Source organism: Dipodomys spectabilis, unplaced genomic scaffold (genome assembly GCF_019054845.1).
Source record: "Dipodomys spectabilis isolate Male_0828 unplaced genomic scaffold, ASM1905484v1 ptg000043l, whole genome shotgun sequence".
Lineage (NCBI taxonomy): Eukaryota > Metazoa > Chordata > Mammalia > Rodentia > Heteromyidae > Dipodomys > Dipodomys spectabilis.
In genome coordinates, this window is record NW_024870720.1 from 25,760,936 (window position 1) to 25,788,068 (window position 27,133).

A 27,133-nucleotide genomic window follows, 5' to 3' on the forward strand; every position below is an offset into this window, starting at 1 on the left:
CTATTCTCTTTTTTTCTTCTTGCCTGTCTTACAAAATTTTCGAAAAGAGAAGAAGCAACATTTTGCAACCAACAATATAGCAGCTGAGGCACAGGCCAGCAGAAACCCAATCACATCCAGGGAGTGGTACTGGAACCAGGTGAGATCGTGGGCTGCAACCCGAAGGTGCTTGGCTCCTTTGTGGCGCATGACAAACTCGATCCAGAAGACAGCTCGATCCAGAGGCTTCACTGGCTGATCATGGTGAATTCTTGATAACCTCATTGCATTCTCTTTATAACTAGAAGGCAAGTGGTCCTAAGTTAATTTTTATTTTTATTGGAGGTAAATACATGAGAGATTGTATGTATGACACAAGCCAATGGCTATAGATATGTTCAGAAAAGAGTTTTAATGTCTTCATAAACTTTGCCATTGATTTTAAGTGGTAAAGAGGGAAGAGGTGTGGTTCAAAAAACAGAATGTTCAAGTGTGAATGTTAGACCAATTTCCTATGAAAGAATTTGAATATTTGATAAACTATGTTACCTAAGAATGCTCCAAAACACAAAGCGTGAATAACTCAGTATTATGGGATAATGTCATATGAAACACCAATATTCGCAGTTACAGATATATAACTAGCTCATATGACAGATACAGGGATCTGTTTTTCACCATCAGTTAGGCATTGAACAGTTCTCAGAACTTTGCACAGGGATACTCATTTGAACACAGTGATACATCTGCCACTGTAGGCAATTTCAGAATTGAATGGAAAGACTAGAATGATTTAAGATTTAGCATATCCAACTATTTATAGGGCTTTGGTTTGTTAAGATAAATACAAAATATTGACCTAGAATTAGATCCTTGTAACGAAGTTGGCACCAAAATAGAATGTGGTGTCGAGTTCAGTTTTAATAATTTTCTATGCCACAGTGTATAGATTTCTTATGTCAGTTTATATTACTAAATCTGTGTGTGTTTTGTATCCTGAGTAAAGGCTCTAGGACATGAGTGAATGTAAATGGTTTGTGACAACATGTCTTGGTACAAACAGGATCTCCATGCACATGAGGATTGGGAAAAGGGAATGAGGTCAATATTGCCTTTGGATCATTTAGTTCAGCTGAAGGAACGATTTCCATCCATTCTTTGAGCATAGTGAAATGAAGCCATTCTATCTTTCACTTGTATTGAGCTATAGGGAAGGTTAGTACAGGGATTTCACACAAACTCTATTAGGCAAATCTATTAATCCTAAATGCCTTTTATTGCTAATCAACTTTTTTCTTCAAGATTTCCTACAGCTATAGAGACTTTAAATTTGAAATCTAGATATAACTGATAAATCTGCTAATTTAAAACTAAAAATAGAGTATGTGTGTTTTTCATGAAGTATGATAAATAAGAGCCATATTTGTATATGTATTATTTCATGTTGGTGTACTACTTGTTTGTAAATGTGCTAAAATAATTATAATTATAATTACTATGATTTACATATTAAAATTAACATTTTTGTGTTTCTTAGTTTTTTTTAGTAAATAACAGTGAACACAACTATATCTATATCTATATTTATATCTATCTATGTACATATATATAGATATATTTAAAAACACACAGATAGTCAAATAATCTGAGTTAGTATTTAGGGTTAGAATTAATGTGAAGTTACAGTAAATTAAATAATTTTACATGAAGATTTTAAATAGATTTTATGTTTCTGTCTTGTGTCAAATGTGTTTGCAATCAGTAATAAAATTCATGAAATTCACCCATAAAATAATACAAGCCAATATAACATTTAATAAGCATACTGTCTTAAGTATATATTTTATACTATATGTATTATATATTATCTAAGCCAATAAAAATAGAAGAAAAAATTCAAAAGAATTATTGAAGCTCCAAAGCCTTCTACTCAGATATACAAATGTGATTTTTATAATATTTTGAAATTATTATCTAGTAAATTCACCAATAACTATTACATAAAAGCACTTACAAGCCTCACCATTAATATTTCTCTTCTAATGGTTAATATTGGGTATGGTATCACTTTCATTTTGTATATGCTCAATGTATGATAACATTTAAGAATGTATTACTTATGAAATAGGAATTTATCCAGGAAAACTATAAACAATTTTATATTATTTTTTATTTCAAAGAATCAGTTGAGAAGTTGGAAAATGAAATCGTTTTTATATTAGTTTTTTAATTGTAGATAAACCAGTTACACAAGTATTGAAACATTGGGAATTTTCTAGTATGATGGACAAGTTAGGGAGTGACAGGTGAGCCCTGGAAAAGCAGCAGGACTTACGAAGGATCATTGATGACTGTCCTCAGGGCCCTGAGCAAGTCTGCACTGGTCATGGTGTTCATGTTCACCTCCACAGCTGCTCCTTTGGCCTTCATGTGAGCGATGTTGTCAGGTTGGTCAGCAAACATGGGGACTCCTACCATTGGGATCCCATGATAAATGGCTTCATAGATCCCATTAGTTCCACCGTGAGTGATGAAGGCTTTGGTTTTGGGGTGTCCTGGTTTGAGGAGATAGAGTGAGAAATGAGAAGTGGGTTCAGATTTCAAGGTCAGAATTTCAAAGACAGATGGAATGAAAGCTACAATGTCCGTCATTGCACAACATGGTTTTCTTCAACAGTTGAATACCTGAGACATTGCTAAACCAGAAAAACAAAATCCAAGAAATAGTAGGGATCCATATCTTTCATTTTCTGAGAAGGTAATATGTATGATGAGACTCTTAACAGAAGATGCTCTTTTGTGACTCAGGGGAACCATAAAACTAATGGCCTAATATATGATTATGCTTGCTTTAAAACTGGAATTCAAATGTGAACTACTTAAATATTTTTCAATTTGTTTTGAAATGGTCACTTAACATGTCTTCTGACCAACTGTAAAACTATTCTTTTCCCCCAGTCTTACCCAAAAGATCATTCTGGGGTATCCAATCAAAGAGCCGAGTATTGGATCCTAAAGATGTTGGTATCTTTCCCTTGTATCTCCATAGAACCTGTTGAAGACAATGTCAAAATTTGGAGAATCAATTCACATTGAAGGAATATTAAGTCCTAGAACATTTAATGAATGCACCTTTATTCTATACCAAATACACTTTGATAATAACTCTCAGAAATATGGCTATACTTTTGAACATGTCTTCTCTTACACTGTATCATTCCTCAGATTTGGAGTATGGACCTGAAATACTTCAGATGGCCTATAATTTTCTTATTTAATTTAGAAAATAGAAATCACTACAAAAGCACACATTCCTATAGTTCTGCTGTAGTTTAGCAAGCAAATGATCAAAAGTGCACAATACACAATTTATGTTACGTTTTTCCTTCTTAAATTCAATGTCACACAGTGACTCATGCCTGTAATCTTAGCTAACTCAGAAGGGTGAGATCTGAGGATCACAGTTCAAAGCCAGGCCAGGCAGGAAACTCCATGAGATTCTTATCTCCAATAAACCATTCAGAAAACCGGATGTGGCACTGTGGCTCAAGTGGTAGAGCTACAGCCTTCAGCTGAAGAGCTGAGGGACAGCGCCCAGGCCCAGAGTTCAAGCCCCACGACCAACAAAAATAAATAAATAAATAAATTCCATGTCACATATATCTAGTGTATAAGGAATGTTGACAGAATACTTGCAAAGACTACCATTAGCTGTAGTCTTATTCCAATCAGTAAAAATTTGCTCTGATTCCAGGTTCAGAAGATCACTGACCTTCTGTGGAATCTGGGCGAGAGCTGAAGCAATGAGATTGGCCTTTTCGTCTGTGAGGTTTTTCACCATTGACCCCAGTGAAAACACCACCACACCATCTTCTCCTGAGCTCTGGACGAATTCTTCCATTTCCTGCAGACATAACAATGCTTTAAATAAAAGGAAGAGGAAACGTTGGAAGTGTGGAAGTGGTGCTGTGGCTCAGTGGTAGAGCACTCGCCTTGAGCTGAAGAGCTGAGAGACTGTACCCCAGCCCGGAGTTCAAACCCTACGACTGACATGAGAGACAGAGAGAGAGAAGGGGGGGAGGGAGAGAGGGAGAGGGAGAGAGAGAGAGAGAGGAGAGAGAGAGAGAGAGAGAGAGAGAGAGAGAGAGAGAGGGGAAATGCCAGTTAAATGATTACACTGGTCCTGTGATGACACATGAATACATCTGGTGTTTTTTAGAAAAGAAGCATGATTTTGAAAATTGTGGCTAAAATATATAGGAGTACTCAGAGCGCACACTAAGTCACTATCAAAATGAATACACACCTCAGATACAAATTTGGAATCTTTGTTTGACCATCTCATAGCTGCTGCTGCTGCTGCTGCTGCTGCTGCTGCTGCTGCTGCTGCTGCTGCTGCTGGTGTGTGTGTGTGTGTGTGTGTTAGAATTACAAACAGGCCTTGTGCATCTTAAGCCATTGTCACATTACCAATTGAGCTATATCCTTTATTTCCTCTCTTCTCTCTGTATCCATGTATCATCATAAATTTCTACCATGACTGATATTTACTTTAATCAAAGTTTATGTTGATGGAAGAGCTAAATTTGGAATGGAATTTCATTTTTTATAAAAAAATATTTTGAGAACTTATGTTTTTGTAAAGGGGTTCAGGAGGATAAATATAAAAGTGTAGGTAAGGAGCATTATCTAGTGAAGCTGTGCATATTCTATCTCTTTCTCTGTATTACTTAGACTTTGTTCTGGGAATCAAAAGCACTCCTGATGACATTATTTGCCTGTAGGATTCTAGAGAGTATATTCTTCAGCCTTAAAAGCAAACCAAGTCCTGGGCGTCAATGACTCACACCTGTAATCTTAGCTACTCAGGAAGTTGAGATCTGAGGAACACAGTTCAAAGCCAGCCAGGGTTGGAAAGTCTGTGAGACTCTTATCTCCAATTAACCACCAGAAAACCAGAAGTGGCTCAAAGTGGTAGAGCACTAGCCTTGAGCTGAAGAGATCAGGGATAGCACCCAGGCCCAGAGTTCAAGGCTTATAACCGACCAAAATAAATAAGTAAATACATACATACATACATACATACATAAACAAATAAAGCAACCCAAGTGTGCATTCCCTGTTAGTAATGAAATACAAGGTTGTTACCATGTTTACGTTTTCCAATCTTTATGCTTTGACAATGCTGTCCAACATACCTGGCATTCTAAATTATTCCATAGTCTGTGGCATGTGGTGTGTGATTACTTTTTTCACTCCAATAATCATGAAATGATAATCATAAAGAACTAATACAGTATGAGAATCATTTTCCTTTATGCTTATGGCTTTCAATCTATGTCTAATACTCTGTTGATACTGAAATTATTTTTACTACCCAATTTAGGGAAAACCTCTAAAATCCATTCAGCACATTGAAGTAAATAGATTTAAAGTTGAACTCAGCATGATCATCTAAAAGAGTTTTCCCATCAGTTGTTTCCATGGCAATAAAGGTCAGCATTATCTAAGATTGAAATGTGGGAACACTGCCTAAATCTAGTCTCCCTTCAACATCTACTTCCTCATATTCATCAAATCTTATGCACTGCTTACATTCTCATGAAGGCATCTTTCTCTGTCCAGCATTCTAAAGGAGCCAGTTCATAACTCCATCTGGCTTTTAGGAAGACTAGAGCATTGTCCTTGGTGATTTTCATGACTCTGTTTTTGCCAATCCTCCAATTTACTATCCACAGCATAGAAACAGATATTTTTTAAAAAAAACACCTCTTGGATCATTTCCTTCTATATCATATATTTGCAGATGAACTTCAAAGGACTGCTATGACTCAAGAAAGCCTCCTCTATTATGAGGATCAAAAATTTATAAGGACAAACCTAAGATATTTATAAATATGTCTTTGTGGATAAAACAATAAACTTTAAAAGAAAATCTGTGTGTGCATATGTTTGTTAATTAAAGTGTATAAAATCATTACTATCAGAAACCTACCTTAGGTAAAGGTTTGGCAGGTTTACAGTGCAATCCTCCAACAAACTCAAAATTAGGTAAGTATGGACGAGGAAATTCAAAATCCCAGTATGTCCGAATTAGCCAAATCTCAGCTTTGCCCATAGTCTCACACAATGTAGTGGGTCTTCCTGGAGGAAATAAGGAAAGTTTTGGAAGATTGAGATTAGCACACACTTTTGCTAAGGAAAAGACATACCACTAATTTCTTCTTCTTTTTTTTTTGTCGGTCGTGGGGCTTGAACTCTGGGCCTGGGCGCTGTCCCTCAGCTCTTCAGCTCAAGGCGAGCGCTCTACCACTTGAGCTACAGCGCCACTTCTGGTTTTCTAGTGGTTTATTGGAGATCGGAGTCTCACAGTCTCTCCTGCCCGGGCTGGCTTTGAGCCGCGATCCTCAGATCTCAGCCTCCTGAGTAGCTAGGATTACAGGCGTGAGCCACCAGCGCCCGGCAACCACCAATTTCTTTATAAGCTAGTAGGAGAAAAGTTAGTTTATATATAATACTTTCATTCATTATTACATGCTACCAGGAAAGAAAAAAAAAAGAAAAGGAGGGAGGTTAACACATAGATTAAATGCTATTGAAGAAATACTGAGCAAAAACAAATACTAAAGTCATTATTTAAGAGATTAAAAGGACATGGACAAATATGTGACTAGTATGATTTTTACAGGCTCAAACTTTCTCCAACAAGATATGTATGAATTACTAAATTATAATATGTAACATTGACAGGGTCCACTTGAATTAAGTGATCAAATTTAATGTCAAAATTAATACCAAAATTTTCCTAAGAAATGCAAATCAAAAAACATTAAGATTCTACTTCATCTCAGTTAGAATGGCCATTATCAAGAAAATAAATGATAATAACTGTTGGTGAGGGTGCAGCCAATAGAGAACCTTAATGCACTGTTGATGGGAATGTAAATTTGTTCAACCATTCTGGAAAACACTGTGGAAATTCCTCAAAAAAATAAACATAGAATCCCCCTGGGCATTTACCCAAGATTCTACTCCTGGGCCTTTACCCAAAAGATTACAAATTAGGATACAGTAAAGCCACTAGCCCAACCACATTTTGTGTAGCTCTATTCACCATAGCTAAGGTATGGAATAAACCCCAATGTCCTTCAATGGATGAATGGATCAAGAAAATATAGTATATATTCCAACAGGATGTTAATTATCCATTAGAATGAGATTGTGCCATTTGTAAAGATAAAGAAAGACTGGAAAAGTTATGTTAAGTGAAGGAAGTCAGGCTTAGAGAGACAAAAGTTGCATGTTTTCTCTTAGATGTGGAAACAAGATTTATGTTATAAACTTATAAGTAAATATGCTGGGTGATATGCAAGTATATACAAATGTATTAACTGAAACATGGTCAATTCAAGGGAAATCTGGAATAGTGTAATTCCTTAGAAAAGTAAAATCAAAGTTCAGCAAAATTAAACACCAGGAAGTACGTATTTGAAAGAGGTGGGGTGGGGTGGGGACAAGGGGAAGAGTAGACAAGAAGAGTAGAAGAGGGGAAGAATGCAGTCACGAATCTGATGTATATCTCCCAAAATTAAGAAGAGCAAGGGGAGGGGTAGATTGGGGAGCAATGGGTGAGAATGTTGAAAGGGTTGACCTTGATCAAGATATATTGTACTTATAACTGCTTTGCTAAATTAAAATTCCTTTGTACAACTACTTAAAGATAATACATTTTTTTCTAAGAATAGGACACTCTGAACAGGTCAAAAGATTACATCTGTAGCATTTGACAATAATGTATAACTTCATTATATCCATAAAAAATACCAGAACACAGCAATTAAGTGATGTTCAAAAATAATTCACTAATACTATTCACAAATGAGTTAAAAGAAAGACTGTGAGAAGTGTCAGAGAAAACAGTGGAAAACAGTAGAGATTGGACAAAAGAATGCAATTGGCAGAAAGTACTGAATAGAAAAAGATAGTATCACAACAGGCAAGAACGAAAGATTTCATAATTTTATGGTTTTATTTTAATGGCTATATACATTTTAACAGTAAAGAATAGTAAATCAACCTGGGCACTGGTCACTCACACCTGTAATTCTAGCTATTCAAGAGGCTGAGATCTGAGGATTGGGGTTTGAAGCTAGCCCAGGCAGGAAAACCTGTAAGACACTTATCTCCAATTAAATCACAGCAAAAGCTGGATGTAGAACTGTGGTTCAAGTGGTAGAGTGCTAACCTTGAAGCAAAAGGAGCTCAGAGACAGCTCAGGATCAGTGTCCAAGCTCAGAGTTCAAGCCTCAGGACCAGCAAAAAAAAAAAAAGAATCAACTTAAAATTTAACACTATTCCTATTTGTTTTACTAATTCAAATTTATGGTACACTGGTCTATTTAATGCTCTATTTATGTATGTATTTAAGTATTTCATGGGCTAATAATTTTATTTGATGTATTCTATTGCTGTTTGTTTTTGTTTTGTTCTTTTACCCAACTTTTTTTAGAGGTTTTAAATTTATCATATTGGAACTTCTATTCATTCAATACAGTCTTGATGTTTTGGGGTACTTTTTATTTACTGGAACCACAATCTATTTTATTTATTTTTATTTTATTGTCAAGGTGATGGACAATGGGGTTACAGTTACATAAGTAAGGTAGTGATGACAGTTCTTGTCTAACTCCCTCATTTTCTCCCTCTTTCCCTCCCCCACTCCAACCACTCCTTAAGTTGTACAGATCACTTCCAACATATTGTCTTGTAAGAACTGCTGTTGCATAGGTTCCCCTTTGTCCTTTGTCTGACCATTTTGTTGTTCCCCTTCTGTTCCCTGTTCAGATAATGCATATACAATACTCAAGGTACCAAAACTGAATGCAGTAACAACAGGGGATAAACCATAGGGGAAAAAAGCACAAGCGATAAAAGAAATAACACAGTACACTGAGAACAACAACAAAGAAAAACCTTTTGTGTCCAGGTCTTGGAGTTCATTTCACTTAGCATCATTTTATATGGTCATATGTACACAGCTATTGAGCTCTTCTGCTTATTTGCTATGATTATCCTAGAAGTATACGATTATTACAAATAAGAGAGACCTATGTTTCTTTGGGTCTGGCTTACTTCACTTATGATTTTTTCCAAGTTCTTGCATTTCCTTACAAATGTGGCAGTGTCATTCTTTCTGATAGCAGCACAGAATTCCATTGTATATATAAAGCACATTTCCTTGATCCATTCATCTACTGAGGGGCATCTCTGTTGGTTCCGTATCTTACCTATGCTAAATTGTGCTGTAATAAACATAGTTGTGTTGATAACTTTAGTGAGAGCTTGTTTGTGGTCATTTGGATAATGCCCCAAAGTGGAATTGCTGGGTCATAGGGGAGCTCTATGTCTTTTGAGGAACCTCCATACTACTTTCCAAAGTGGTTGAACAAGTTTACACTCCCACCAACAGTGCAGTAGGCTTTCTTTTGGCCACATCCCCTCCAGCATCTGTTGTTATGAGATTTCTTGATTATAACCATTCTAACTGGGGTGAGGTGGAATCTTAATATTATTTTGATTTGCATTTCTTTTATGGCTAGAGAAATTGAGCATTACTTCACATGTCCATTGTCCATTCTTATTTCCTCTTCAGAAAAGTCTCTCTTTAAGTCTTCAGCCTACTTATTAATGGGGTAGTTGTTTCATTGAGGATTTGTTTTTGGAGAATTTTTTGAGTTCTAAGTACATTTTAGATATGAGGCCCTTGTCTATTGTACGACTAGTGAAGATCTTCTCCCAGTCTGTGGGCTTTTTACTAATTTTGCTAATGCTCAGGCCCAGAGTTCAAAAAACAAGCAAAAAACAAACAAAAAACTGGCTGGGAGAGTTATAGATCCATAGCTACTTGCATGTGATCATATAAGATGATGCTAAATACAATGTACTCCAAGATCTGGACACAAGTTTTTCTTTGTTGTTGTTGTTCTCAAAGTACTACATGATTTCTTTCTTCTTTTTTGTCCCCCCCCCCCCCCATGGTTTATCCTCTGTTGTCACTGTATTTGATTTTGCTACCATGGGTAATATATATATATATATAACTAAGGAAGGGAATGGAAACAACAAAGCCAGTGAGACAAAGGACAAAGTGGGAACCTATGCAACAACAATACAAACAAGAAATGATCTGCACAACTTTGTGGATGGGACTTGGGGGAGGGAGGGAGAAAAATAGGGGAGGGGTAATAAGTTAGACAAGAAATGTAATCACTATCTTACTTACATAACTGTAACCCCTCTGTACATCACCTTGACAATAAAATTAAAATTAAAAAAGATACCTAAAAAAGAATATTCAGAGAACCTTTTCCCAAAACATTTAGAAAATGTATTCAGCAAGTTATTATTTGCCAAGTTATTATCACTATCATTTTAAGTAGATAATAATTTGTGTTCAATCTCCATCTTCCATAGGTACATATATTTCTATTTTCAGCTTAAAGAAAGTGCAGAGAAGATCTTCTGTGTTTCCTTCCCCTATCATTATAGAGTTTTATCTCTTGAGGGAGTTTAAAATATGGGATCAGGGTGTAACGTAACACAAAGAAGCCAGAGAATTGATACAGAATCATATAAAGGTACATTTTGCCAAATATAACTTTTCACCATTGTTGTGAAGTAATGTTTTGCTACATTTGAGGCAAATTTTTGGTATAATAACAAATGGTTCAAACCAGTGGGTCCCAACAGGGACTTCCCAATTCTAAATGTTAGCTGGGTGTCTCCTGTAATCTCATTATAGTTGCAACTACAGACCTGTAGCTTATGTCAAATTTCTTTCTTCACTCTGAGGATGGACACCTTATCAGACAATCAATTTCCTGGTTTCACATTTCTCAGAACATCCCTCCCGTGTCTAATATCTAGTAATTAGACGCATAAAATGAATATATTCCAAAATTGGAGAGCTCTGTATACTTGTTGGGTGGGTGAAGCTGCCCATGCTAAATCTCTTATTAGGCTTGATCATTTGCTCTTGAATTTGCTTTGGTTTTGCTTCAAATAAATCTTGTACTACCCAAACTCTTCTTATGGTTATTGCTGAACTCTGTCTTTGGCAAGGCCAGGAGCCTGATATTTATGTCTACTAAATAAAATAAATAATAAAGAAAATAAATTCCAATAAATTATGATGCAGCTTACAGAAAGCAAGCAAGCAAGCAAGCAAGCAAGCAAGAAAGAAAGAAAGAAAGAAAGAAAGAAAGAAAGAAAGAAAGAAAGAAAGAAAGAAAGAAAGAAAGAAAGAAAGAGAAAGCAGGAAAGAGAGAAAAAAGAAAGAAAGGAGGAAAGAAAGAAAAAAAAAAACAAGAAAAGAAACAACCTATTTAGAACTCAGGAAGCATAGAAGCAGGATGATGCCCAATGGAAGGACTTGAAGGATCAAGGCAAAAGCAAACAATCACCAATCAACTGGCTTGACATTAAGACTGGGTTGTATTAGTTTCAAAACTGTATCATTTAAAATAAAAGGTGTTTTGTTTAAATGTTCAGACTATCTAAAAAAATGAAGACATTTTATATACATATGCTTTAGGTTTCCCTTATTACAGAAATCTGACTTACTACCAATGAAATTAGTACTTAGTTTATACTTGAGTCCTTTTTTCTTTACACAAAATATTTGTCTTCATTTTCCATTTCATTTCTAGTATAGTTTTCTTTACATAATTTACATTCATGAAATCCCTAATGAAAATCATGTTGAATGATTAAATTTTCTTTACTTTGTATTATGGATACTGAATACTGGTTCCTGGTCTCTTCCAACTTGGTTTGTGCTCAAGGCCTCTCTCTCTTGTTCAGTTAATAAACTTGATACTCACACCTGTAGTTCCACAGGGAACCACACCTCCAGTTTGACATTTTGCTGGTTAATTGGAGATAGATTCTCTCATACTTTTATGCCTATTCTGGCTTCAAATTGTAATCCTTCAGGCCTCACTTTCCTAAAGAGATAAGATTACAGATATCAGCCACCAAATCCATCTACTAACTGCTTTTTGTATTAGTAATACAATTGGACATGTTTTCAAAGAAATATACTGAGTTGGTTTGGCAAATTGTTATTAATATTACACTCCTCTGTGATACAATATAATGTTCTTAACTGATAATGGCATAAGAATTTTCTTCTGGTGAAGGACTTGGGCGTTAAATTTTCTACAAAGAATAGAATATTGCTTTATCCTAAAGATAAATTGCAAAGGAGTATTATCACTGATCTAGAATTGTTTAGGGAATGTTTTACATTAATTACTCTTTTTTGGGGGGTGGGGGTCTGGTCGTGGGGCCTGAACTCTGGGCCTGGGTGCTGTCCCTCAGCTCTTCAGCTCAAGGCTAGCGTTCTTCCACTTGAGCCACAGGACCACTTCTGGCTTTGTTCTTTTTACTTATGTGGTGCTGAGGAATTGAACCCAGGGCCTCATCTATGCAAGGCAAGCGCTCTACCACTGAGCCACTTTCCCAGCCTCATTAATTACTCTTAATATTAAATTTTACTTAACAATTAAATAGTAAACTGTTAATAGCAACCTCTTAAATAGTAGCTAATAATCATTCAATTATTATTCGCTGTGTTACAAGGGAAGCCAAACAATTGAAGCTTGTATATAGGCCAATATTTTAAATTTAATAGCAAACTTTTGTTTTACTTTAACAAAACTATTAGGTATCTTTTTATATGTTCATTCTACATTAATATAAATAGATCAGAAAACCTGTCTTCATTTAAATATATGTTACTTTCAACATATGTCAAAAAGTAAAATGTATACTAATTGGTCTTCCTATTTAGCCTTTTACGTAGTAGATTGTGTTTCCAAAGCATTTCTGCAGCAATGTGGACAGATGTAAAAAATATATTCAGCAAAAGAATCAAAACACATAAAGTTATACAAAGCATAAATTCAGGCAACATTGACTTATGGAATTGTATGGCAATAAAATGGTTACTCTTAAATGCAGTTACAGAGATGTGTATGGAGAATTTATCAGTGCTCATTGTGATTAGCTGGTTCAAAGATGATTGATACTTTAAAGCTAGTCTTGCTTTGAGGGGTTATATTGAAGTGTAAACTTTTGTTTTTGTTTTTTTTGTTTTACAACTTTCGTTTTTGTTTTTGTTCTTTTATTTTTGCTTCAGAAAAAGGGTTAGAGAAGAATTTTAAAATGCTCCCTGTGCTGATCATAAGGTAGCTGCCTCGGAGAAGAAATTAGAAGTCCTATGGGAAAGAAGATAAACAAAAGCACTTAAGTTTTCTAAGGAAAGGGTAAGGAGATGAGAATGAGAATTAAAGTGGGGGTGGGGTGCAGAGGACAACAGTAAATTATAAATTGGGTCCAGAAGGAGAAGCATAGATTAGATATATGTATATATAGTTAGTTAGATAGTCATATACATATGTACATATATAAAATGTTAGTAATCTAGTTACTAACTAGTAATCTTGGCAATTTGAGTGGAATAGGAAAGTTGAGGCTTGTATTTGTAGGCTGAGAAAAGTATTATTACTCTAAGAATCCATCTAAAATGTTATCAATGGATGCATAGGGCACAACATGGTGCTGACAGTTTAAAGCAAGGATGAATGAGCTTGGAAAGAATGAAAAAAGACTGACAACCTCTAAGCCAAGGCAAAATAGGACCATCGATCTCCCTTGCGTGCTTAATTATTTCCATGACATTATTCATAGCTTTTGTAAAGGCTACTCGCAAATCTCACCGCAGTGAGGACTATCTGTTTTTTCTGTGTAATAGGTCTCTCAGAAGCTGAGGTAAGTTAGAGCAGTTGGAAGATGCCTTGCAGAACACTTGGCCTGGGCCTAAATTTGCTATTTTTATCAACCATCATATAGGAGTAGCAATTTGATATTCCCCAATTTTCATTCCATTAGACATTAGAAATGTATTTGTTAATTTGTAATTTTTACTTTATTCATAAGACTTAAGCTCTCTACTTCAAAAATGGAAATTGAAATATCACACTTTGAGGCCATGTCAGGAAAGGCTATCTAATAAATTTATATATAAGAAAAAACAGAAATCAAAACCTGGCAACAGAGAATCAACCAGAGGAAAAGGGGAAAAGAAAGAAAAAGGCAGTAACTGTAAACAGTACAATAAAAACAAGCAAACTCTTAATTCCATTGCTGGAGTTTGTTTCCATAAGCAGGTTAGGAGTCAGAAGTGGGAAAAGTGGGACAAAAAGAAGAATGACACTGTTCAAAAAGAAATGTAGAGCTGGGAAGGTGGCTCAGTGGTAGAGTGTTTGCCTTGCATGCATGAGGCCCTGGGTTTGATTCCTCAGCACCACAGAAGCAGAAAATGCCGGAAGTGGTCCTGTGGCTCAAGTGGTAGAGCGCTAGCCTTGAGCTAAAGAGCTGAGGGACAGTGCCCAGGCCCAGAGTTCAGGGCCATGACCAACCAAAAAAACAAAAAGAAATGTACTTATTATCTGACTTATGTAGCTGTAACACCTCTGTACAACACCATTACAATAATTTCTTTTTAAGTCTGTGAGACTCTTTTTATTCAATGGCGCGGGTGCACATCTGTCATCCCATCTATTTTGGAAGCAAAATGGCTGGGTGGAATGGTATACATCTGTCATCTCTAGCAACATGAGGGAACCATCTATGTAGGATAATGACAGCCGAAGATGGCCTGGGCATAAAGTGAGATCCTATATAAAATATAACCAATGCAAAATGGGGCTGAGGCACCGCTCATATTTTAGGGTACCTGCCCAGCAAGTTGCGAGGCCCTGAGTTCAATTCCTGCTATCACACATATACACACAAAAGTTCACTGATATAGAACACAGGACTCAGTGAAGCTAGATATATCCTTGCTGTGTACTGGTATTCCATTCAGGACATTTGGGATTTTCTGCACTGTAGTTTTAAGTGTCATTTTTCCAGCCTATTTTCTTACACAGAATGAACAAACAACTTTGTAATGAAAACTTCACAGAAATTTGATATGTTATTAAATCTTCTGTGTTCAAAAACAGTTGTATAACAATTGCATGCTGATCTTTCAGTATCAGTTTTCTATTACCAGATGGTATTAATACTTTAAGAAGATTATTTCACAGAAAAGAAAAAAATTTTAAACCAGATCTTCTTGACAATGGACTTCAACATACACTATTTGTTGTTTAAATATGCTTAGTCACATGATATACACAAAGGATTTAAATAAATACAATATTTAAGTTCTCAAAAGGTAGTATTCCTGAATCTAGATTATCATCCTGTAAAGATGAGAAGCTGGGAATTTTTGTTTGCCAAACACTTTTTCTAATGTTATATAATTTGTCACCAAGAATGACGATTTCATTTATACAGAAGCCACTTAGTTTTGCATATATTTATGACATATTTGTTTGCATAATTCAATGCCCATAAACTTAAGGCATTGTCATTGAAGAGCTCTTGAATAATGTTATTTTTCACATAAGATTTTTTTCAGTTGACTTGGCATATCACACAAGTGATTAAATGTCCAGTGAAATAACCTCACTGAAAGGGACAGAGGCACTGCCACTCAGATTGTTTTATTATGTAACTTGCCTCAGACCAAAGAATAAGTAATTGGAACTGAACCAAAAATTGCATGTGATTTCCTGAACCTTCTCCATCTGGATTAAGGAATGTTCACTGTTACCTCATTCAGCACCTGCAGTAGTATGGTCTGTGTGTGATTCAATGTGAGCAGTGATGAATTTTATAAAACACATCTCAAATGTCTTGAGGAATGATGTAAATAACATCTAAGTTGAAATCAAATCATGTTTTTGAGGCATTGAGTTTATCTTCTCTACAATATAACCAAATCATATAATAAAATATAAAGGCACACAATTTCACTTATCAAGGTAGAATTCTAATATCTTCTGAAATCATATGTAAATTTTTGGTTATCTTGTATATATTTTATCCTGTATATGTGCTACGGACAATAACTACTTTGTGAGCAAATTGTAGAAGTTTGAAAGTGTAAGCGATGAGAATGTAGGCGAAGAATATTAAAACATCAAAAGAAGAAAATAAATGCTATAGCTTACCATATTTCCTTTAGCTGGGCACTGGTGGCTCACACCTGTAATCTTAGCTACTCAGGAGGCTGAAATCTGGATCACGGTTCAAAGCCAGCCTGGGCAGGAAAGTCTGTGAGACTTTTATCCCCAGTTAACCACCAGAAAACCAGAGGTGGTGCTGTGGCTCAAGTGGTAGAGCACTCACCCTCAGCTGAAGATCTCAGGGACAGTGGCCAAGCCCCAGAATTCAAGCCACACGACCAACCAAAAAAAATCTCCTTTACATTCAAGCTGTCTCTAGTCCCTCCATAGAAAGAATAACCTCCTTTCCCAGAGTACTCGTTTCTCTTATTTTACTATATACCATGTATCACTGTCTAAAATCCTATATATTTTATGTGACTGTTTTATTTACTGTCTTCTTAAGTTAAATGTAGTCCAGGTAAGATGTTTCTTTTTTTTCTATTTTGTGCACTATTGCACTACCTACCAAAGTGGCTAGTACTATATTGGTATTCACTAACTAATTTCTTTTAATATCAAGAAAAAAAGAGAAGGAAAAGAAGATAGAATGGAGAGAAATAGACCCAAAAGTGCATAGCGATGCTTTGCACGTAACTTCTGTAAAAAGTATGATTGAGCAGGCATCAGTGGCTGCCACCTGTAATCTTAGCTGATTCAGAAGGCACAGACCAGAAAGAGTAAAGTTCTAAACTAGCCTAGGTTAAAGTTCATGAGCTCTTTGCCTGAACAGCAAAAGCAGGACCTATGGAAGAAAGCATAAATAGAAAGAATGCCACCTAGAACCACCTGGGAAAAAAGTATCACTCTAGCTAAAAAATAATCAGAACCAAAAGGACTACAAGTTTGGTAGAATCACATGCACCACAAGTGAAAAGCTCCAGTTTAAAACTCCAGAATTACCAAAAGAAAAAAACGGCACAATTAATAATATCACATTTTAAGTCCTGATACTAAATAGTATGTTCCTCGGTACTGCTTTTAGAAGTGAATTTTTAAAAGTTATGCAAGAAGAAAATGTAAAACAAATAAATAAACAATAACAATAACAAAATATTTTAAGGAAGGAAACTACATGGTTTCAGAAAAAAAGGAAATATAAAAATCCAATCAGAATTCTCCTCGATAGTCACATTATTTTACTTGCATCTCATAAAGAATCTTTGAAATCAGAAAACTTTAAGTCCTCAAAGGATCCAGAAAAGTTTACACTGAATACTAACACAAGCATCCCCAAAGTTTAAACACAGATACTATTAGGTCAGATCAGGTATAAATTTAGGGTTTCTAATTCTCAACTTTATGCATTGTAGAGATTTTTACAGAAAGATAAAAATTAAACAGGGCTATCAATATATTTATAATTTCAAACTATTAAACAATAAATATCTTAGCAACCTCACAATTTATTCTAGTAAAGGTACTTTAGATTTGAAGATTTACTTATACAGCAATAAAGCATGAGATTGTTTTCATTAAGAGATAGTAATATAGAAATTAATACTGTCACATCCTTTTTATTTTGGGTCTGGTCTGGGGGTCCAAACTCTGGGCCTGGGCACTGTTCCTCAGCTCTTCAGCTCAAGGCTTGCGCTCTACCACTTGAGCCACAGCGCCACTTCCGGCTTTTTTCTTTTTGCTTATGTGGTACTGAGGAATCGAACTCAGGGCTTCAGGCATGCAAGGCAAGTGCTCTACCACTGAGCCACCTTCCCAGCCCTGTCACATCCTTTTATAGGAATTTACTAAAAATATAATACCCGAGGAATTGTACAAACATATAATTAATTTTTTGGCACATACAATGAAACAATAAGAATAAAAATATCTGAATTCATTAATACAAGAGAAACTTCAGGAGACTCACCTAGAACTTTGCTGTAGTATGAATTCCATTCTCCCCAGTAGGACTGGAATATGTAATCTTGTAGAGGATAAGATAGGGTATTTTTAACCCTTTCTGCAAAGTTCATCTGGTCAGTGAGCTCTGACAAGGCTGCTGGTACATAGGAAACTGGAGCTGGGATTTTCCCACAATGCCTCTCCACTGTTGAAGCTGGAGAGAATCTCAATGTGTACAAGAACGGGATTCCTAATTTCAGAGCCACCAGGTCTCCACAGATTGTTACTGGGTCTGCTACCAACACATCAAAACCACCTTTCTGAAGTCTTGCCATTAGTGTGGGGTTGTTTAACACACCCTCACAGATTTGTGTATTAATTTGAAAAAAACTGTCTAGGAGCTTTCCTAGTTCTTTGTAGAAAGTCCACAATGTCAGAGGGGTTGGTCTGTGGTCTAGCCACAGCATGATCATATGTTCAATTAAGGAATCTATATTACTTTTCTTGTAGGAAACCGGTATCTCTTCAAAATTCACAGAAGGATCAAAATTGGAGTTGATGAATAGAGTTGCTGAAGAAGCCAGTACAGTGACATTATGATGTCTTTGAATCAACTCTTCTAGAATGATTTTAATATTTAACCAATGGCTACCATCCGTAGGCCAAATTAGCACATTCCCACTATGAACAATTTTTGTGAGAGTCAAATAAAAAATAAGCAGTTGAACAATCTTCTTAGGCCTGTTCATTTCCACAGTGGAAAGCATTCTATTGTAGATTTTCTAAGATGAAAAGAAATCTTCAATGTATGTAAGTAGATTGTAAATAAAACAACATCCAATACGATAGCTATGCCCATTTGTAGACCAACCGCTCTAATGTATTAAAGGAAAGCAATATAATTCAAATTCTGTTATGTATTAAAGTAATTATGACACAGACAGAAATGAAATAGAGTCCCATTTTAAAGAAAAAAAGAGGAAGTTCTAAGCCTAGTATCTTTGAACTCTGTGATAATAATCAAAATGTTTTGTGTGTGTGTGCTACTGTCACTGGAATTGACATTACTGAGTGAAATGTACTCTCTACCTTATTCATGTAACTATAACCCCTTTGTACATCACCTTGACAGTAAAATTAAATTTAAAAAATAACTGTGTGTGTGTGTGTGTGTGATTAATGGAGATGTGAGACTTACAACCTTTTCTGCCTAGGCTTCCTTTAAACTAGATCCTCAAATCTCAGCGTCCTAAGAAGCTGAGAATTAGAAGCATGAGCCACTGAGACTTGGCTAAGGCATATATTTTAATATAATTTGTAAACTCTGCAAGTTGGTTTGTATGCCAGTTATTTAAGTATGTATAGTAGTTTTATAATTACCTTTATAATTCATCTCAGGTGTCTGGCACCTTGAAGAAACACAGGCTATTTTACACAAAGCTGCATAGAAGATTAAGTCACATGAACTATGGACTTCAATAGCCCCAGATTAAGAAACTACTATAAGTTTTGTAACCCTAGAGAATTACCTAGACACTCTCTGCTTTACTTTTCAAATATAAAGGGAGATGATGATAATTTGTTATATTTCTCTGTAAAATAGCAATGATACCTCAAAGCTACTTTGAAAATTGCTTGGTTAAGAAGAATATATAATATTATATCATATATAATATTATAATAAATAACACAATATTAACAGTTTAGCAAACTTGCCCTGAAGATTAGCATTTAATAAATTTAACCAGTTAATCAATGAAGTACCTATTAATATGTCTAGACATGGATATAGAGCTATCATTTGTAATTCTTAATGAATCCTAAGCTGAATATGCATAAGCATAGAAGAATACCATTTTCAAACCATTCAAGGTTATTACCAAGAAAACTATGAATAAGTTGATTTAAAAGATATAAGCCAAAAATTAAGAATAAGCATTAAATCATGGGATATCTCTTTAGCTATGGGTGCTCAGTAACTATTTAATTTGGGGTGTTAGAATAATTAAACACCAGAATGAGCAAAATGGGATAGAAAAGTGATGCTAAGTTAAAATACCGCATTTAGGAATTCACATAATTATTTTAGTTAAGTTCCTTCAAATGGAAAAAATAACTCATTCTAAATATGTCTGATTTAACAATAAAAATAAAGTTCAGCAAGGTACTGGAGCTCACATCTGCAACAATATCTATTTAGGAGGCTGAGAGAGGAATGATTTCCGTTAAAAACCCACCCAAGCAAATGTTGTGAGGCCCTCCCGCTATCATCTCAATCCACAGCTGAGCAAGGTGCCATGCAACTTTTGTTCTCTCAGCTCTTCAGAATGCTGAAACTGGGGAAGAATACAGTTCCAGACCAGCCTGGGCAGAAATGTTTGCAAGATGTGTGGTGGCAATGTGCCTGTCATGTCAATTGTAACAGGAAAATCAATAGTAGGATCATAGTTCAGACCATCCCAGGCAAAACTGAGACCTGTCTCAAACATAACTAGAGTAAAAAGGACCTGAAGTATGGTTCAAGTGGTACAGTACCTGCTTATAAGCACAAGGAAAGCCCTAAAACCAAGCCGGGCACCTGTGGCTCACGCCTGTAATCCTAGTTACTCAGGGGGCTAAGATCTGAGGATCGCAGTTCAAAGCCAGTCTGGGAAGTGGTGCTGTGGCTCAAGTGGTAGAGCGCTCGCCTTGAGCTGAAGAGCTGAGGGATAGTGCCTGGGCCCAGAGTTCAAGCCCCACGACCGACAAGAAAAAAAAAAATCCTAAGACCAAAAATTAGTATAGTCAGAAAAAAAGAAAAAATAACTTCAACTTTAAAAGAATCATATATTTAAGCCCAGCTTTTTGTTTCATATTGATTTATGTCCCTCAATGTTATCTATACCATACAAACATCTTAAGGATATGTTGTTTTGAAAATATAGTTTATTGTTATTGTGGGTGACAGTAGTTCAGAGACATTTATCTAATTGTTAAATCACAGAATCATATATATAATATAATATAATATAAATCCAACGCCTTCTTGTTTTATATAGTCAGAAACTAAAAGGCAGTTTATAACACCTAATGCTTATGGATTTTAAATACTTTTTCTCTCATACAATTGCTATACAATTGTCTTTTAAATATGTATATAACTTTGGGGACCTTTTTTTACTGATATTATGAAAAAAGTAAAAATTTACCTGATCCAATTTTAAATAACATATTTGACATTTGCAGAGTCTTTCCTTGCTTTTAGGTGGAGATTGCCAACCTCTCTCTGACAGCCATAAAGAATATTCTCAGACAACACATCTCAGACAACAGATTCATAATAGAGCCCTATTCCTTAAGGAATATGTTACCTAGTAACAATGTGGCCCAATTAACTTCATGCAGTGAATAAAGAGTAGGGAAAATAGACTAGCAGCTTTCAAGAACTATATCAAGAAGAAGATAAGCACCAAGGATGTTTAAACCAAAACTATTTTTAGTAATTCATAGTTTTCCACCTGAAATTTAAATTAGGAGACAATAATTCTAGAACTTGAAATTCACTGAGATTTTGAAAAAGACAACTTATATGCACTGTAATTTTGTATGTAAATGACAACTTATTCATTGTAATGATTAAGAAAGAAAATGTATGTAAATCTTCTATCACAGTCTCTAGTGGATAGGAAAAACTCCAACAAATACTAAGGCCTATTACTATTAATATATCCATGAGTTTGAGTAAAATATCTATGATTTGAAATTAAATAAGTAATCTGACATTATAATACCCAATGCTTACTAATTAACAAAGATTAAGGACCCATTCTGAGCTTCTTATTACATTCTACCAAAGAGAAATAATCTTAGGGAAAGTTGGTCTCATTTATTTACTTCGGTGTGACTGTTTGAGACCTGAGTGGATATGGCCTCATTATTAAGAAAAATCATCGGGGCTGGGAAGGTGGCTCAGTGGTAGAGCGCTTGCCTTGCATGCTCAAGGCCCTGGGTTCGATTCCTCAGCACCACATAAGAAAAAAGCCAGAAGTGGCGCTGTAGCTCAAGTGGTAGAGCACTAGCCTTGAGCTGAAGAGCTGAGGAACAGCGCCCAGGCCCAGAGTTCAGGCCCCACAACCGGACCCAAAAAAAAAAAAGAAAAATCATTAAAGCATTTATGAGAAAGAGATAAATTTTGAGACTATTTGGAAGGAAGTTTTACAAGCCATGTCATTCCATTCATCATTGTCATCTAACACATTCTATATCTACAATGTCTTGCACAAAAATAAGCTACTCTATTAAGACACTATTTTGGCTTCTTACCTTGTCTTTTAAAATTGAGCAACAATGCCCTTGGCCTCAGTAATACTGTTTAGTAAATACAAACTTATATAGTCATGCTAAATCTGAAGAATGTAATTCAATTAGAAATATGTAAGACTCAGGTGTAAAAGAATCTGAATAACTCCTCTTTGTGTTTCCATAAAGAAAGATTAGTCTCAGGTTTTGAGACTGGGAAAGTAATGTGCTTTCATTACCAGCAACACAATAGAAGGTGAGATTCTGGGACCTCAGCCTGGAGAAGATTAGCCAAGGGACAAAGTCACTCATGGGAATAATCACCATCACAATCATAATCATGAGATTTATATTTCTAAAATAAAGAGTAATTAGTAAAAAAAAAAAAAAAAAGATGTGGCTTGATAAAATGTAATTATCCTAAGAATACTTCAGTATTAATCTGGGCTTCAACTGACCCACTGCACATATTCAGATGCCTAGATTAGTTTACCTACTATAAGAATTTTTGTCAATTTTTCAGTTTTATTGATTTATAAAATTTCCATTTATTCTTCATCATTCTTTATTTTATTATTATTTTTTTATTGGTCATGGGGCTTGAACCCAGGGCCTAGGTGCTGTCCTTGAGCTCTTTTGCTTAAGGCTAGTACTCTACTATGTAGAACCACAGCAACACACTTCTGGTTTTCTGGTGGTTAAATGTAAATAAGAGTCTCAGGGTCTTTCCTACCCAGACTGGCTTTGAACCATAATTCTCAGATATCAGTGTCCTGAGTAGCTAGGATCACAGGTGTAAGCCACATATGCTTACCTGGCTACCTTCTTTTTATTTTTAATGAGAGACAATTTTGTCTTAATATGGTGACCCATTTACTTTTATCTTTTTAAGTTAACAAATAACCGTTTTAGCTATTTCTGTTTTTCTCTGAGGTCAGAACTACTTACAAATTGCTTTATATCTGAGACATAACATTTGTTTGTAGATTTTAACACAGTTAATTGCCATACCCAATAAGATGAAGACCATTGCTGACAATAAGTGGTATTTATTTGTAATTGGCTCAGCAAATTTTGCTCTTATTTATTGAAGGTTAGTAGTCTACATATATCCACATTCTAATACGTGTATATTCGTTTTGATTCCAATAAATCAATTTTATAAATGTTTTAGAGCAAGTTTGTGGGAAAGATGTTGTGTGTTAACAAATGTCATTACATAGGAATCTCTAATTTCTCATAATAATATTCATGTTAACCACTACACACTGCATTTTGTCATCTTCAAATAAATTTAAATTTTATTCTTTATTTTTACATATTAGCTACTAACCATACTTAGTAAATAGACTATAGAAGCTCTACTTAGTAGAAACCTGACAGTTTGTCTAGTGGATGTACAACAACATTGAGGTCATTGAAATTCTCTTCATCTTAGCTTTATTACATTATTAAAATGGGTAAAAGCCTAAAATAAAATGTTGATGTTAGTAGAAGTTCAAGTCTCAAAGCTCAACAACTATCAGGGAAAGGTAGCTTATCAATTGCAGGAGACACTCCCTCATTAACTGGTTTTCTTTAGGATTAGGTCTGTATTTCTGAGGTTTATCATGGAATCAAATTCAAACAGTAAATATATAGCATTTAGACTGTATGAAGTGTGTTACAATTATGTACTGTGAAATATTTCTAGGTCCCTTTAAGATAATTACATTTATAAATATTTGATTCAGGAATATATTATATATGAAAGCAGAAAAATGATCAAGCAATCTGCCTGTAACAGAAAAGCAATAAACGAGATGACAAAGAGGCCTTCAGATGAGTGAAAGAACATACTCACTATTCTTTTATAGACGACACTAAATAATTACTCTGGGCTCTCATTCCTTGTAACCAACTACTCTGGGTTCTTCACAAAGTTTGATAATAAAAGGTAACTGTAATCATCAAACATCCCTTTAAGTAGTTTTCAATGTATTATTACGTTAAAAATGGAAGAAAATAGCGTAACATACAACAGAAATTTTAAACTGAATGGTTAAACTAATTTTACAATAATGACATCACCATAATTATTTTTTTCCTCAGCTGTATTCCATGCCTCATACTTGAACTTTCACAAATAGTAACTCATCAGCAATCCCCAGTAAATCTCTGGTTACTTGAGATCTTCCATGTCAGACAGCCTTTTCTTCTCTACACTTTACAAGAACATCAGTGTTTACTGCTTACACATTTCTTTATGCTTCACCTCAACTTTGAAGAGTTTTGGAATAGCCACTATGGTCTTCCTGTAATGTAACCTCATCTCTTCAATACTGTCTCTGTATTTTGTATGCATATTATCTACAGAATTTATTCGTTTTCATGTCTCACTGCTCTGCTGGACTCTAAAATACATGAAGACAGACAAGAAATTCATCTATTCAATTAATCTCCCTAACTTAGAGAGGACATAGAAAATGAATTGGAAGGGCTGGGAAGGTGGCTCAGTGGTAGAGCACTTGCCTTGCATGCATGAGGCCCTGGGTTCAATTCCTCAGCACCACATAAGCAAAAAGAAAAAAGCCGGAAATGACGCTGTGGCTCAAGTGGTAGAGCATTAACCTTGAGCTTGAGCTGAAGAGCTGAGAGACAGGGCCCAGGCCCAGAGTTCAGGCCCCACAACCAGGCCCCCCACACACAAAAAAAAAAAAGATAAAAAATGAGTAGGAAATGTACCATCAGTAAGGAGTAAACAATAAAATTCAGATGCATGTGAAATGGGAAAAGCCTATATATTAAGATGACTTTTAGACAATATAACCACATCAATATGCCCAGTACAGTTTTGTGTATTTTCAACTGTGGTTTGAACTTTATGCTTGCTATGCAAGTGTTCTATTATTTGAACAATATCCCAGCTCTTCAACATAGTTTTTTTTAATTTTTTGTATATTTTTATTGTAAAAATGCTGTACACAGATGTTACAGTTACATGAGTAAGGCAATGAGTACATTTCCTATCCAGCATTGTTATCTCCTTTGTTTTTCCCCTGCCATGTCTTCCCTCCCACCTCCCCAACTCCTCCCTCCTCACCCTCCTCAAATTAGAAAAATGTATATAAGATGCCCTCCCACTGAACTAGCCTGGGAGGAAGGACATAAAGTCCCTGGAAAAGCAGAGCTTCTTTCTGCCTGCTCAAACAAACTGATTTAAGAAAACAATCAAGCCACAGGAAACCAAACACTACAAGCAAACCAGAGACTCCACCAAGAGACTGGTTATGGACACAGGGGAGACACAAGATCACTCCAGCCAAAAAAAAATCAAAGAACTCTTTTTTCTACCTAATTAAAAAATCAAATTGTTTTCTATTTTTTCAACATTTTTATTTTAGGGGTGTGTGTGGATGGGTGTATGTGTACGTGTGTGTATGTTTTAATTATTTTTACTCTTTGCCCTTTTGGTATTTTTTTTCGTGACTTAATTGCTGTTCTGTTCATCCCTAGATATATACCTGTCTTCAATTATTACACCTTATCCTTCATTGTGTACATACTCAATTCACAAATCCTCAGACTTAACTCCTTTAATTGTAGAATTTTTTTGTTAATTAGTATTGATTCTATTTTCTCCTCCTAATAAACAGTATATCATACTTCAGGAATTCATGTTAGATTAATAGGGATAAAAATGCCTGATTTTATTTACTTTCCTTTAAGTTCATACCTTAGAAATAAAATTGATAAATCTTCAAATGTTTTAATTTTTGCCATTTATCTTTACTAAGCAGTGATCAGAAACTACACACACACACACACACACACACACACACACACACACACACACACACATATACACACACACATCTTTAAACATGCACTGCAAGGTCTATACTAACTCATAAAAAGTTTAAAATCTTCTTGCTTCTTCTATATAAAACTCCAGTTTTTATGCAATTACTATTTTATAGTGATATCCAAATGAGGTCTAGTTCATTCATTAACTATAAGGTAGTTGTCCCTGTATTTATTGAGCTGATACCATCCAGCACATAAAATCATAAAATAGCACTGCAGTTCTGCTGTATGTTTTTATTTTAAATTTGTTTTCATTCTATCATATAATAGTGACACAATTGCGGATAATAATAGAGCAACTTAAAGTTATGCTTGTTCATATTCAAATAAGAAGACCAAAATTGCTACATACCTAAAGCTGTACTGTAGTAGGAGTCCCACTGTTTCCAGAGAGTTTCAAAGATGTAGTCTTGTAGATGGTAAGAGATGAAATTCCTTACTCTATCGGCAAAAGACATCTGGTCTGTGAGTTCTGAGAGAATGGCAGGGACATAGGAAGGGGGGTATGGCACCTTTCCACAGTGTTTTTCTACTGTTGAAGCAGGGGAAAACCTCAAAGAATAGATAAAGGGAATTCCCAGTTTTATCGCTATTATATCGCCACAAGGAAATACTGGATCAGACAACAGGACTTCAAACTTTCCTTTCTTCAGCTTTTCCATCAGTTTTCCATTTTTAAGAACACCATCGCAGAGCTCTTTAGACACTATGTGGAAGTCTTTGATGACTTTGGCCATCTCGTGATAGAAGGTCCACATGGTTGAAGGAGACGGTCGATTCTCCAGCCATGTCAAAACAAAATTTCTGATCACTTCGGCTATTCTTTCTTTCTCAAAGGGCACTTCATATATTTCAAATGTCAGAGATGGGTTCGACGTTGGTGTGATAAAAAGAGCACCAGAAGCAACCAGGACAGTCACATTATGCTCTTTTTCAATGAGTGCATCTATAATTATTTTAACATTTAACCAATGACTACCTTCCATTGGCCAAATCAGAATGTTCCCACCAAGGCTGGTTCCCAGGAGACTGATTTGAAGAGACAATAGGAGAATGTTTGTTAACAT

The 27,133-nt window shown here is 35.3% G+C and overlaps 1 protein-coding gene across 4 annotated transcripts; it reads right to left on the reverse strand.

Moving 5' to 3' along the window:
• LOC122106682 (UDP-glucuronosyltransferase 2A1) lies at window positions 1-27,133 on the reverse strand. 4 transcript variants are annotated; one of them, XM_042678145.1, is made up of 7 exons: window positions 26,421-27,133; window positions 17,968-18,599; window positions 5,975-6,123; window positions 3,752-3,883; window positions 2,944-3,031; window positions 2,315-2,534; window positions 1-280 (listed from the first exon to the last, which is right to left on the reverse strand). In XM_042678145.1, exons 1-7 carry the CDS (start codon window positions 27,131-27,133, stop codon window positions 1-3), a joined length of 2,214 nt encoding a protein of 737 aa, XP_042534079.1. The 4 variants fall into 4 exon arrangements, with proteins under 4 accessions (XP_042534079.1, XP_042534081.1, XP_042534082.1 ...); XM_042678147.1 differs by lacking the exon at window positions 3,752-3,883; XM_042678148.1 differs by lacking the exon at window positions 17,968-18,599 and having other exon boundaries at window positions 26,419-27,133.

Bases quoted from the DNA above. Each gene is read 5' to 3' on its own strand.
- LOC122106682 (XM_042678145.1), bottom strand. From the start codon at position 27,133: ATGTTAACAAACATTCTCCTATTGTCTCTTCAAATCAGTCTCCTGGGA. The intron at 3,032-3,751 runs GTCAGTGATCTT...TGTCTTCAACAG, and splicing joins TCGCCCAGATTCCACAGAAG to GTTCTATGGAGATACAAGGG. The intron at 281-2,314 runs GTAAGTCCTGCT...CTTGCCTTCTAG, and splicing joins ACAGTCATCAATGATCCTTC to TTATAAAGAGAATGCAATGA.